The sequence below is a fragment of the Scaptodrosophila lebanonensis genome, unplaced genomic scaffold (genome assembly GCF_003285725.1).
Source record: "Scaptodrosophila lebanonensis strain 11010-0011.00,11010-0021.00 unplaced genomic scaffold, SlebRS2 tig00000053-arrow-pilon, whole genome shotgun sequence".
In the NCBI taxonomy this organism is placed as follows: domain Eukaryota; kingdom Metazoa; phylum Arthropoda; class Insecta; order Diptera; family Drosophilidae; genus Scaptodrosophila; species Scaptodrosophila lebanonensis.
The window spans coordinates 6,224,330-6,236,997 of NW_022060548.1; the positions used below are offsets into that span (position 1 = coordinate 6,224,330).

Genomic DNA, 12,668 nt, shown 5'->3' on the forward strand with positions numbered 1-12,668 from the left:
AACGAATTAGTGATGAAAAACAAGAGATTAAAAAGTTCTTATAGCTTGACTGGGAATCAATAAAAAAAACAATAGGCACAAATGTTTACTGCCGCTTTGGCACATTACAGAGGAAAAATAAAAGCTCTAGGCTTACATTAAAGGAAGTCAACATCTAAACTACCTCTTGAAAAAAAGAGAGTTGGTTTGGCAGTTTTTAAGAAGTCTCTATTTCTAAGCTTCGCTCGAAGTCAATGAAACACTCTAGGCACAAAGGTTTTCTGCCGCTTTGGTGCCGGATGATTGTGTCGCTGACGCACGCAGACAATTTCCTTATGCCGTGTGGTCAGAGTGGCGGGGCAACGCAACTTATTGTAGAGCGCACAACGCCAGAAAACCGTGCATTTGGGTCCATTGCGTGTGTGGCAGCTGTAGGCGAAGCGTTCGTGCACCAATTGGCCCCGATAGTTGTAGGTAAGCACGCCAGCTGTAAGAAACAATAGGCATGTTAGTGGCAAATCAAATCAAATAAAATTCAATTGCATACGAACCTAATTATATGAAATTAATTACAGATACTGTATCAATTATAAAACACTGATTTGTTTTATATAACAATTTTTGTTTAATTTTCTAAACCTAAGAGCGAATTACTTACTTTTTCGACAATATTTACTTTACAGAACGTACAAATCAAGACATATATGTACATAACTAGTCAAATTGTAAGCTGCGTCTCTGACTTAGCTGTTTCACTCAGCGAAACAGCGACAAAAAAGTGTACATTAAATATGATATTTACTTAGAAAATAAATTGCACTATTTTAGACAGGCGCCCTCCGCCTTTGCCGCCCTCTTCACTCCTCCATTTAGTCGTGAATGAGCATCAGAGAGGTGTGCATCAGTTCGTGCTCTGCTAGTTGCAAGGATGCGGCATCGGCGGCCACAGTGCCAGCTGTTAGTTGCATGTGTTGATGCAACTCTACCAATTGAGTGTGCTCCTGTTCCTGCTGCTGTTGTTCCTGTTGGTGGATTTGTGTTATCACTGGCTGGCGTCCCAGTTTGGTGCGACCAGTGCTGAGGGCAGCCAAACGATTGCGTTGTATCATTTTGTCGATCTTTTCCGTGTGCGGCAAATGGTTGTGAAGTCCACCCGTAATGTTCTTCAGCTTACCATTCTCGAGCACGCAGCGGGAGCGACAACGCTGTTCGTGCACCTTCTTCGAGTAGTTGTGACAGCGCCAATATTCCTTATTGCTCTTCCGACTGTGGCAGTTGTACATGTAACCATTCAGCACCAGGCATGGTGTAGCCCAAGGACTCTCGATGAATAGCAGCTCGCCGCCATCTTGGATTTCATTTTAATGTAAAAAGAAAAAAACAAAGAAAGTTTGTTTAGAATTAATGATTGTGTGGTGAGGTCAATAGCTTAAGTTTTACGCTGAGCTTATGGATCTACAGTGAGTTTTAGGCTACGCGTACTTGTCGGGATTGAAGCTTTATTAATTTAAGGTTTGGATACAAACAAGTGTTGAATATTGGCCTTAAATTATCCATTGTGTACGACTGAATAGCCTCCTTCATGGCAATGTGCTCTTAATGGGGAGCTTGTGGACAATATTTTCGATGATCGTTGCTGTTGATATTCCATCGTCCATATCATCCTCGTCTTTTTCATCATCCACCAATGCGCGCATTTCAATCTCATTGGCCTCGGAAGCGGGCACAAACAATTTGCATTCCTTGCCATCCTTGGCCGTCATAATGCTGATGTTGCTGCTGCTCAGGTATTGTGTTATCTTTGGATTCGATGTGCATATCTCAATGTACTCCTCCAGTTCCTCCTCCTGGTTGTAGAGCTGGCGTGCCCCAATCCGACCTCTGTGATCCTCATGGTTGTGCTGCCGTCTCGCATCCACAAATTCTCCATTTTTATTGGTAATTACAACAGCCTTGCAACGCAATTTCAAAACATCGACACATCGCCAGGTAGTCTGACCATTTGCCTGCGTCAGCTTCTTGTTGTATATGTAATCCTTGTAGACTAGTTGTGCATTTTTCTTTTGGCTGCGTATGAATTGGATTTTTCCTGCATTTTTCGCGATTTTGGAATGAATACACAAAAACAACGATTGACAAATGTAAGTAAATGCTGCAAATGCTTTACATTGTATGTAGGGTTTTAAGGCTAGAGATTCTTAGGCGGTAAAGCTTGGCTAAATAAAACAACGCTTCTTCACACTTTGGCGTACAGAAAATTTATTAATGGCAATTGATAAGCTTGTAGGCGTGTTCTTTTTCCTCCAGCTCGGAGATACTCACAAAATGACAGCGTTACTGTACCAACATGGATTTCATATAAATTTAAAGATAAAACATACAGTTGCAGACTCCCTCATCCATTTCTAGTGTTTTGTTATACACACACTGCACAACACAACACTCGTCTAGCACTTAAACAAAACAATTTGTAGCATCTCGGCATTAGAAATACAACTACGCCATAGTGCCTAAGTGTTGCCGTGCAGCATTGCCAACATTCAAAGCAACCCTGGTGTTGCCTTTTTACGGACATTGCGCAGTTTCGTATTTTTTGCAGAGTTGGCAGCACCAATTAAAAAAGCATAAAAATTTCATAGCGATTCGCCTTTATTTTCAATCAAACGGGTTTATAACTACGCACAATCGAAAGGCTAAAAACTATGAACACAGGCATTATAAACTACGCATACAACATACAAGTCGTTATAACGCCACAAAAGTATATACATATATAGATACCAACGCAGTAGCCATTTTACAGGCTTCCTGTCAAATTAACTTGCCCCCAATAACAACTCGTAATCCATTTGGAAGGATTAATCTAACCCTCAATATTAAAATTGATCAAATACATAGTTGAAAAAAAAAAACCCTGAGACTGCCTAAAAATAGACGCAAGACTCGGCAATAAATGCCGTTGTTTTTACTCATCGAACGCAAGCTTTTATGTTGCTTCCAATGGGCAAAACAACATCCTCGTGTTAGTAATGTAAACAACAGAATTCAGCATTGCATGTGTATATGTATATAGGCAACAGTACACCCCAACCAAAGATTTATTATATCAGCGATAAAGCGCACTTCACAAATATAATCTAACTTTGGCATGGTGTGAAGTCAAACGAAAAGAAAGCAACAACTAAAACACTGCAATACGAACTGATACCCACTTCCGCCCATATGCTGTAAAAATGACAAATGATAATGTATAAACAGTATTTTACAAACTTTACCTTCATGGTTACATAGTTACGTCAAGCCAGATATCCTCAAAGCAGCTGCAGTTCCTCGATTCCTCTTCCTTAGTTTGGTTACCAGCCAGTAAAAAAAAATAGCACTCTACTTACCTTTAACTTTGAATATAACTTTTGAAAATCGCGTGAGCAGCCGCTGCGGCATTCATAGATTGCCTTCAGCAGCCGCTCGGCCAAATGCTCTTTTGCGGATTTAGGAATAGAGCAAAGGCACCAACTAATCTACTTAATATTTTAGGTTGTGTGCAATAAATGGCAGCGCTTAAATGTGCATAGATTATTACTTTTGGTTTTACTTTGTCTGGAAAGCGAAGACATCGCTGACAAAACGCTGGAAAACATTTAAACGCTGCCATTAACAACCTGGGTAGTAAACAGTCTGTTTTTGAACTGCACACACAATACGTATAAAACAAATAATTGTGATGGCTCAGATGCTCATCTCGCGTGGCTAATTTAGAGGTGCAACTCACAAACGACTGCCACACCCTTTGGTATAGACTATTTTAGCTTATTCTAGAGACCCATTGGACCCAACGCTCACAATGGAGTGTCGGTCCCACTGGATCAGCATATTGAAAATGCAACCAACCTTGTGCCTCAGCGCTGCCCTGCTCACCGCCGGTGTCGACAAACGATGATTCACTGTAGCTCTGTGATGTTTGTTGCTGTTTGATAACTGCCTTTGATGTGGTAGCTGCAACATTACCACCACTACTCGTGTTCGCCGCCGCTTGAGCACCGCTCGCATCCTCGTTTTCCGTAAAGTAACTATCGTCGTAGCGCATATCGCCATAGGTATCATCCTCAACATAACTAGCCTCGCCATCACCAGCCACTTCACCATGCTCCTCAGTGTAATCGGGTTCCGATTTCGTGGGCAATTCCATAGGGAGATCAATGTATTCCGGTTCAGAGGCGGCTGTTTGCTGTGTTTGTTGGCGGGTTACTTGCTTATCGGCAGCCACTACAGTAGTTTGCACTGTAATCTGTTGTGGTTGTGCGGTCGCAGTCTCAGGGTTCGAATCCAAGGGGTCAATAACGTTGGAGGCGGCGGCGATGCTGGTCTTCGAACGCTTTACAGCTCCGGTGCCAGTTAGGCTGCTACGTTGCGCAGACCGTTTGTTTGTCGACACCAACGTGGCGGTTGTTGTTGTGCCCGCCTGTAGCTGTTGCGTTTGGATATGCTGTGTTGGTTGCTGCTGTTGAACAATTGTTGCTTGAGGGGCGCTCGTCGTCTGTATGACTATTTGGGTGGTGCCCTTCTCATCACCCAGCACATCCTCCATGGTCTCGATTTTGTAGCGCGCCGAGGTGCGCGGCTGTTGGCGCTGAACGCGTTGGGCTGGTACTTGTTGCTGCTGCTGTTGTTGTTGTACGTGAGGTGCGGGTGGTGTTGGGGCAGGCTCCGGTGGGGCCTGAGGCGCTGGATCGTTCTGCAAGTAGGGAAAATATTTTAAGGGTAAGTGGATTTTAGCATATTTACGTTGTAGTTGTCAAGCTGCGTTGTTGCTCAAAAACAAAAAAACAACCACCAGAGCGCGCGAAAATGTAGCGTATAAAAGCGAGACAGCTATATCGCAGAGCGTGCATCACGATCTCGCCGTCTCTGTCCAGCAAATGCATTTTGTATACAAACGAGTGCGGCGTGGGTTCGAGATTTTTCTCTGGTACAGTTATCAAGACAGCTCTTATACCGCCGGTGCTATTTTATATATTACACATACATATATGCATGTATAGTTGTCTGTATGTATTACGCGCGCTTTGGTTGCTTGCTATGGCTTTGGGATACTCACATCGGTTAGCCCCTTAATTTGTAGCGACTCTGCTGTGCTGATGAAAGCTGGTAGAGCATCTTGTTTTACATTAACCTCACCGCAGTACATAAACTGTATGAGGTCCTTCAAAGCCGAATGGCTTACATTGTTTAGAAAAACTGTAAATAAGAGAAAAATACATATTAATTTGCACTACTTATCGTCACTTGGGCGGTTCGACGTCACTTACCGATAGCGTGGGTATTCGATGGCATTTGGGTAAACATTTTGCGGAAAAAAGGCGAGCAGACAGACAACACCAGGCGATGTGCCTTCACGATTTGTCCTTCCGCCGCCAATGAGACATCCACAAGATCGCCACGACATAATGATTCGTGAAAACCAGCGGACAAATTTGTGTTGAAATTATTCCAACACAAACTAAATTGCTCGTCGTCCGCCATCTTGGACGAGAGTAGAAAATCGATATTTGTCTGTATCTGTTTGACGCTAGTGCTGAAAAGAAAAAAGCAAATTAAAACGCAAAATTAAATGTTACTTGTTTATAATGGGTAACAGAGCTGAAATGTCCAAATTGTTGGATATTGTTTGTTTACAATTTGCAGCGTATAGCAGAATAACCAGCAAATGTGCAAACACATCTAAAAAACTGGGAAATTTTTTTCGGTGTTGCCAAAGAAAAAAATTTTGGCTGCCAAATTTGGTCATTTGCTTGCTGCGCCCGTAATATATTTAAATTATATTACGTAGGTTAGATGTTTTACTTACTTTTCTAATATTTTTTATAATAAAATACTGAATTGTGGTCAATCTTAAATTAAAAATTCTTTCTTCGGCGCTGATGACGCGCTGCGAAATGCGTCCAACTTTTTCAACGAGTTATACAGAAATAATGTGTGTGTATTCGGCAACCAGCCCAGGTTCAGCGAGCGATTTGTCGATGCGATACCTTTAGCGTACTCGATATATTGGCGCTGCCGTACTGTTAAATAGTGCTGTTTTGGAGATGCCATGTAGTTGGGAATACGAAATGGCTAATATTGCGGTTTAGTTTAAATAATAAATAATAACTTAAAACTGAAACAAAATACTTAATGCACAATTGAAATGTAAATGGAAGGGAAAGGGATATAACCCTTTACACTACACAAAATATTCATTATTCATGACTTCAATTATAGAAATAAAACAATATTTCGCTCAGAATATAGAATGTACGGTTTCAAATTAGTCAGAAATCTTTTTGAATAACTCAAATTAATTAAGATAAATGTTATTGACTACCGGAAATGAATTTCTCAAGCAAATTAAATTCGTTAATCAAAGTTTATTTCTGAACAGCTTTGCATTGAAAACATTTCATCAATTTATTGAACATTACTTAAATTCATAAAATCCTGCAGCACTGCCTAGAATGGGGATTATATAAAATAATATTCTTGTAAATCCAAGAGTTTTCATTATGCATAAGTTAAAACAGTTATGTTGAAAACATTTTTCTGTTTTTTTTTTGTTGACTAAAATGGATTGTTCTTCGAAAAATGATAAGAACACTTTTCCTTTCTAATTTAATATAAGGCATCAACTAGGTGACAAATGGGTTTGACTATAGAAAAATATATGAATGTATATATGTGTGTATGTATTTAAGTAAGTGTATAAAGTGCATAATCATTTGCTGAGCTGATTTGTTTATTTAGTACCCCCATAAACGTAAAGTCAAGTGCGCGAAATTCTTCACTTGAGCGCCACTTGAAAATCTGCTACTGGTACTGTCGCACTACAGAATTCAGCACACAATTGATACGTGTATGGTGTGTGTGGAGAGTAAAACTTAAGGATTTTATAATAATAAATACTTAAGCTCAAGTAGCGAAACAAAATCTGCATAAAGTGGCTGCGAACAAATAGAGAGTAGACACAAACAACAAGAGCCACCTAATCTTGCAAGTGGCTGCGAAGGAGACAAAAATCAAATCTCTATTCAACAACATTCTATTGAGGAATGTTTGTAACAAAGCGGCTTAACGTGAGAGCTCTCGCTCGCACCCACTGACAAATGCCCACGCATTTCTGTGATTGGTTGTGCGGCGGCCATTTTCGAATGATGAGAACGAATAGCAATGAATGCCGTTACTTTGTCTTGTGTGTGTGTTTGGCAGGAGAGTGTTGGAATCTGCAGATATTCGATTCAGTACAAAAAACGCGCTGACAAATTGAAGACATACACGCTCGAGTGAGCAGCGGATCGGCGCGACAATTACAGTTACGTGCTACTTATAACGGTGTCTAAGGGGGTATGTTATGGAAGCCGTCAAGTGCCGGTCGATGGTAAAGTTCAAGTGCGTTTTGGCCAACTGTCGTCGTTTGCGTTGTTGCAACAATTACATACATATATACATACGTACATATATAAATATAAGTATATTGATTTAAAGTGTTCGCTCAAGTGTGTCTGTGATTTAAATTGCACTCCGAAATGTTGCAACATCATCAACAGCAATCACAGGTGCCACAATCTAGTGGCTATTATGACTACAATCATACGCCTAGTCCGGGCAGCATGACAAATGCGGATGCCATGAACACAACGCCCTTCTCCGTTAAGGATATACTGAATATGGTTAATCAGACGGAATCATATGAGGGGCCCTATGGCCATATCGAGAGGTGAGTGGTTGGTGATTGGCTTTTGATTTAAGAAAGCAGTACGAATTTAGGAATGTATGGAATTTGTAAAATTATTGTCACAGATTTCTAAGAGCTTTATAAAGAGATGTATTAATTAATAGTTGGCGAAAAGAAATATGTTGTTTGGGCCTATTTTATATAGTTATTGCCTTTTTTTTTGACGAAAATCAAAAGTTTTTATTCAAATTTCAAACTTCAAATGTTTTGTAACACAATAATCTTAATCGTAATTTCTCAGTCATTTAAATGAATACAAAAGCAATAGATCTGAAATCTACTTAAACGTCTTGTGAGCTTAATATATTAATAAATAACTAGATCGAAAAAACCGTAAATAAATAAATTGGTGTCTGTTCAAATGTTTGCAATAGATTTTGATATCCTCCCAGAATATGGTTACATTACTTAGAGGTAATTTAATAGGCAATGTCTCTATGATGTTTATAAGACTCGAGTTCGGGGAAATAATAATTGAGGGGGACGTTTTTCTATGTTAACATATAAGTATACATATTTCAAATATTTATATAGTTATTTCCTGCACTAGTGTTCTAAGCGAGGCTTATCTATAAAAGGCAACATATATCGCGACTTAAATAAAATAGAATTCATTACAATTATTTCTCTTAACAGCAGCTTAGAGCAATAAGTTAGTGGGGTATTTCTAAACTTCAATGCAGCAATGAGACGCAAAAACATATTATTGTATTTGATGGGCAAGTTATATTTTTGTTATTTCAAGAGAGCATTTACAACTAAATAAAGAGTTAAAATTTCAAGTAAATATTCAGACAACAAATTCCTTCGCACTCACCTTCTTAGTTACAACATTATTTTAAAGTCGTTATTGAGACCTTTTTAAAGCAAAGTAAACCTGTTGACTTCGCATAATCTTGTTCTTAATCACAATCTTTAAATTTACCTGCCCGAGAGTAATTTTTGCCTTTTCTGTTTCAAAGAAAAAGAAAAAAACCCAACCACTGTCGATTTATTTATTTTTAATAAGGGTCCCATATGAAAATTAATTTCTACCAATTTTCCACTAAAAAACAATATTATTGTAACATTCGGCTGAGACGGCAGGCGACGGCAGAAGAAATCCTATAAAAACATCCACATAGTGAGCATGAATTGCAAATAGAGTTGAAACGAGGGGTCCCTCCCAGTAGTCAGCTAGCGCTAGAGACTAGGAGACTAGAGATCGTTGGCTGCACTTTTCACGAATCATCCTTATTTGTATAAGCAGCCGCACACACACACAGACACAGACAGACAGACAGACAGACAGAGAGACAAAGTGTTAACAATAAGAAAAACAAAGTCAAAGGACGAAGGAAGGCAAACAGGCAGGCAGGCAGCCAGGCAGGCGGTCAGTTGGTTAGGCAGGCTGGCAGGCAGGCAGTCGGCCCAGGAGGACTTCAGAAATCGCCGGGCTGGTCAACATATGTGATTCGCATGTGTGTGGACATGCGCAGCGCCTCTAGTTGCCACACCAGGGGTGTCCTTAATTCTGATGAGGCATGAAATGATGTCACCAAAGAGGTCCGGAAGTAGGCAGCGCGTCCTTTTCGTTTCATTTTCTATATTTTGCAATTTACAAAATTGGACGTCTTGCTGCTTTTATATGCAACATGTGCTGCACATTAACGTGTTGCAGCAGCAGCAGCAGCAACAACAACAATAATCGTTAACGGATTTTTCTGCTTGCAGCGCAGCGACGGCAGCAGCGCTTTACGGCGCCACTGAGTACCACCAATCTCAGTCGCATTCTCAGCAGCAACAACAACAAGCACAGCAACAACAACAACAATTGCAACACATGCCGGAGCATCAGCAGGACACAACAATATTGTCGCCTATCCTGGCGCCACATGGTCACCATCAGCTTTATGCCGCAGGCTATCAGGACTACGGCTATCAGCCCGCCTACAATATGGCGCCCCAGTTCTATGCGGGCCCCACGTCGGGCGCCTATCAGAACACCAGCTACGGCAACTACGGCTATACACCGCCTACGGACGCCTATGTCGCACCCATGCCCGCCATTCCCCACATCAAGAGCGAGTATATACCCACGCCCTATGTCACGCCCTCGCCAACCCTAGATCTGAACAGCTCCGCGGAGGTGGAAACCCACCATACGCCGGCCTACAAGCTCAACCCTGCTGGCATCGGCTCTGGCGTAGGGATGTCGCAGGGTCTGTTGGAGTCTGCCGGTACTTCGACAGCCCTACGCAACATAACCGGCGCTATACCTTCCATGCAAATCGGCGGTTCCGTTGAGTGCGCCAAGCGAAGTAAGTCAAACTTTTTAATAATAATTCAATTATTATATCTGGAGAGGTCGTTAAAATGTTAGGCATTTATAGATTTTGTATAGATTGTATTGGTTATTGGTAAAAATAACATCCCAACACTATATTTTGCTATCTAATATTATTGACTGAATATAGAATTAATAGCACATTCCAAATATGGAACCAATCTGTACCTAGTTCCTTTGGAATTAAGCGTTCATACAGCGATGTCCGATGTGATTGATTCCTTTATATAATTTGCAAGCCAGAAGAATTCTCGATGTAATTTCATTTTGATTTCATAACAGAATACTTGTACATTGGAAAGATGGGGATATTTAAAAATATTAAGCAATCTTTAGAGGTTTGGTGGGAATTTTAACTGGATTACAAAAAATACTGAACTAATCATTTTAAAGGCAAGAAAACCTAACTGTAAACGTTTACTTTCTTATACAGAAAGATGCAATTTCGAGCTAGAATTCATGCTATTGATACTATGGTCAGACATGCAAATAAATTGCACTAGGCTTTTAAAAAACTATAAAAAATATATACCTAAGATGTTTGTTATACAGAAAGCAATATCTTCCCATAAAGTATATATACCAGGTATAATCTTCTTAAGACCTTTCAGTTTATTTTCGAAATTGCATATTAATATGAGAACTATGTACGTCGATTCCAATGTCCATTCGAATGCCTATTATATAGTAATGTCTCTTTGAGAGCATGTTCTAATATCTATTATAATGTCTTATACGGCTCTGATTCAGGAGATCTACTCATCTCTTAAGTGCAGCTGTACTGATCTCCTCGGGCAGGTATTATAGATTAAAATAGTCTTTAAAATAATACCATTCAGCATTCGAAAGAACTAAAATAATTTGTAAAGTAGAATGTTATCATGTTCTGTATTCGTAGATGAAAGTTCTTGAAAAATTTTTACTATCCTAATTAGTATTTATAGAGTTACATAGATTAAAGTTTTTCATATTTTTTTCAAATTCACAAAAAAGCATAAGGAAACCTTTTTTCTTTTGTTTCTCCTCTGAAAACAGAGAAATTTGTGTGCAAATAATTTGCCTGTCTGACCATTATTTTATTTCTTCTTTATTTTCCTCTATGACTAACCTCAACTAAAAATGATCTTTACTCTTTCAGAGGAAACTGTTCAAGTGACCAGTTCTCGGTCCGAGCTGCGCAAAAGCAACAACAACTCCAACAACAATAACAGCAGCAGCAACAACAACAACAACAACAGCAATCCCTCCAAGCCGCGCATGAAACGCAAACCGCGGGTGCTCTTCTCCCAGGCCCAGGTTCTGGAACTGGAGTGCCGTTTTCGACTCAAGAAATATTTAACTGGCGCCGAACGTGAAATTATTGCTCAGAAGCTAAATCTGTCGGCCACACAAGTGAAGATTTGGTTTCAGAATCGTCGCTACAAGTCGAAGCGCGGCGATATTGATGGCGAGGGAGCCGTCAAGCTTTTCAAAATCAAATCGGAACCAAACACCTTGCCTCCACCCCCGCACATGTTGTGGGGAGCAACCGCCTCGCAACAGCAACATCAGCAGCAACAGCAACAGCAACAACAATTGCACTTGCAGTGACAAAAATGTTTGCTTTTATTTCTAATTTATTGCAATTTTACACACAAATCTCTAATATTTAGTTAAAGCATAAACGCCTCATAACTCTAGTACCTTGTTGTATCGTATTGTATCTTATTTGTACATAAAATTGGACAATAAATCAAATTTAAGCAACACACTACAAGGTGCTTTTTATTGTCGTCTTGAATGATCATGAATGATCTTGAATAATTAAGCTTCTGAAGATCTTACATTCTAAAAACTAAGACTTCTATCTTTTTCGGCAGAAGTCGAATCCAAAACGCGATTTATAAAAGATAGAAGTTTTTTAAAACTTGTCAGTCTAAGTCAGCCAGAAGTGAAATTTATAAATTGCTTTGTTTTTTATTTTAGTTTGAAAATTTTGTTTGATAAATGTTTCGATAAGAAACTAAAAGACACTCTTTTAAGGCTCTGATTTTTTAATTTAAGATCGACCTTTGCGATTTTGGATTTGAAGAAATTTGTGATTGACACAGAATATACAGAACTGTTGGGTATATTTGGTTTAAAAGGGTCATTAAAATCTGGCACAGCTATTTAAAATTTTATCTATATATATTTCGATAAATATTTAGTGGTTTTTTTTTCGTAACATTTCTGATTGATGCCCATATTTGATATGTAAACAGAACTACTTATAATTAAGTCTATACTTATCAAAAATCCATCTCTCTTTAATTCATATATACAGATCAAGATCGTCATACTGATCGTCATACTGATTAATATTATTTCCAGAAAAAACCCATGATCATCAATTGAGAAACAAAAATGGGAACTTTCTGGCTCCCATAATTTTCAAGACTCTTCGATTCATATATACAGATCTAGATCGTCTTACTGGTCCTCATTTATTATTAGCTAGCTGAGCATAAAGTTCGTTTACTATCCATCAATAAATATAATATTATTTCAATAAATATAATATTATTTCACGAAAAAACATATGATTATCAATTGAAAAACAAAAATGAGAACTTTCTG

At 39.2% G+C, this 12,668-nt stretch overlaps 2 protein-coding genes across 31 annotated transcripts in view; one reads left to right on the forward strand and one right to left on the reverse strand.

Annotated features, from left to right (window-relative positions):
* Positions 1-5,945, reverse strand: part of LOC115624374 (modifier of mdg4-like) — a 37,891-nt gene extending 31,946 nt beyond the window's left edge. For 27 of the 30 annotated variants that reach the window (XR_003995457.1, XR_003995458.1, XR_003995459.1 and 24 more), the window contains exons 1-4: positions 5,825-5,945; positions 5,286-5,551; positions 5,075-5,214; positions 3,868-4,711 (exon numbers count right to left, since the gene is read on the reverse strand). Coding sequence is in view for 24 of the 30 variants with exons in the window: in XM_030519070.1 (XP_030374930.1) it covers positions 3,868-4,711; positions 5,075-5,214; positions 5,286-5,499 (1,198 nt within the window). In the remaining 6 variants the exon portion in view is untranslated. Of the gene's footprint in view, positions 1-163; positions 467-691; positions 1,328-1,461; positions 2,069-3,867; positions 4,712-5,074; positions 5,215-5,285; positions 5,552-5,824 lie in introns of those variants that run through there. The other 3 variants (XR_003995462.1, XM_030519050.1, XM_030519049.1) reach the window with 3 other exon arrangements.
* Positions 5,946-7,535: 1,590 nt separating this feature from the next.
* Positions 7,536-11,660, forward strand: LOC115623876 (muscle-specific homeobox protein tinman). Its single transcript, XM_030518424.1, has 3 exons — positions 7,536-7,726; positions 9,458-10,044; positions 11,209-11,660. The coding sequence occupies exons 1-3, from the start codon at positions 7,536-7,538 to the stop codon at positions 11,658-11,660; spliced, it is 1,230 nt and encodes a 409-aa protein (XP_030374284.1).
* Positions 11,661-12,668: the final 1,008 nt, after the last annotated feature.

Bases quoted from the DNA above. Each gene is read 5' to 3' on its own strand.
- LOC115623876 (XM_030518424.1), top strand. From the start codon at position 7,536: ATGTTGCAACATCATCAACAGCAATCACAGGTGCCACAATCTAGTGGC. The intron at 7,727-9,457 runs GTGAGTGGTTGG...TTCTGCTTGCAG, and splicing joins CCCTATGGCCATATCGAGAG to CGCAGCGACGGCAGCAGCGC. The intron at 10,045-11,208 runs GTAAGTCAAACT...TTACTCTTTCAG, and splicing joins CGTTGAGTGCGCCAAGCGAA to AGGAAACTGTTCAAGTGACC.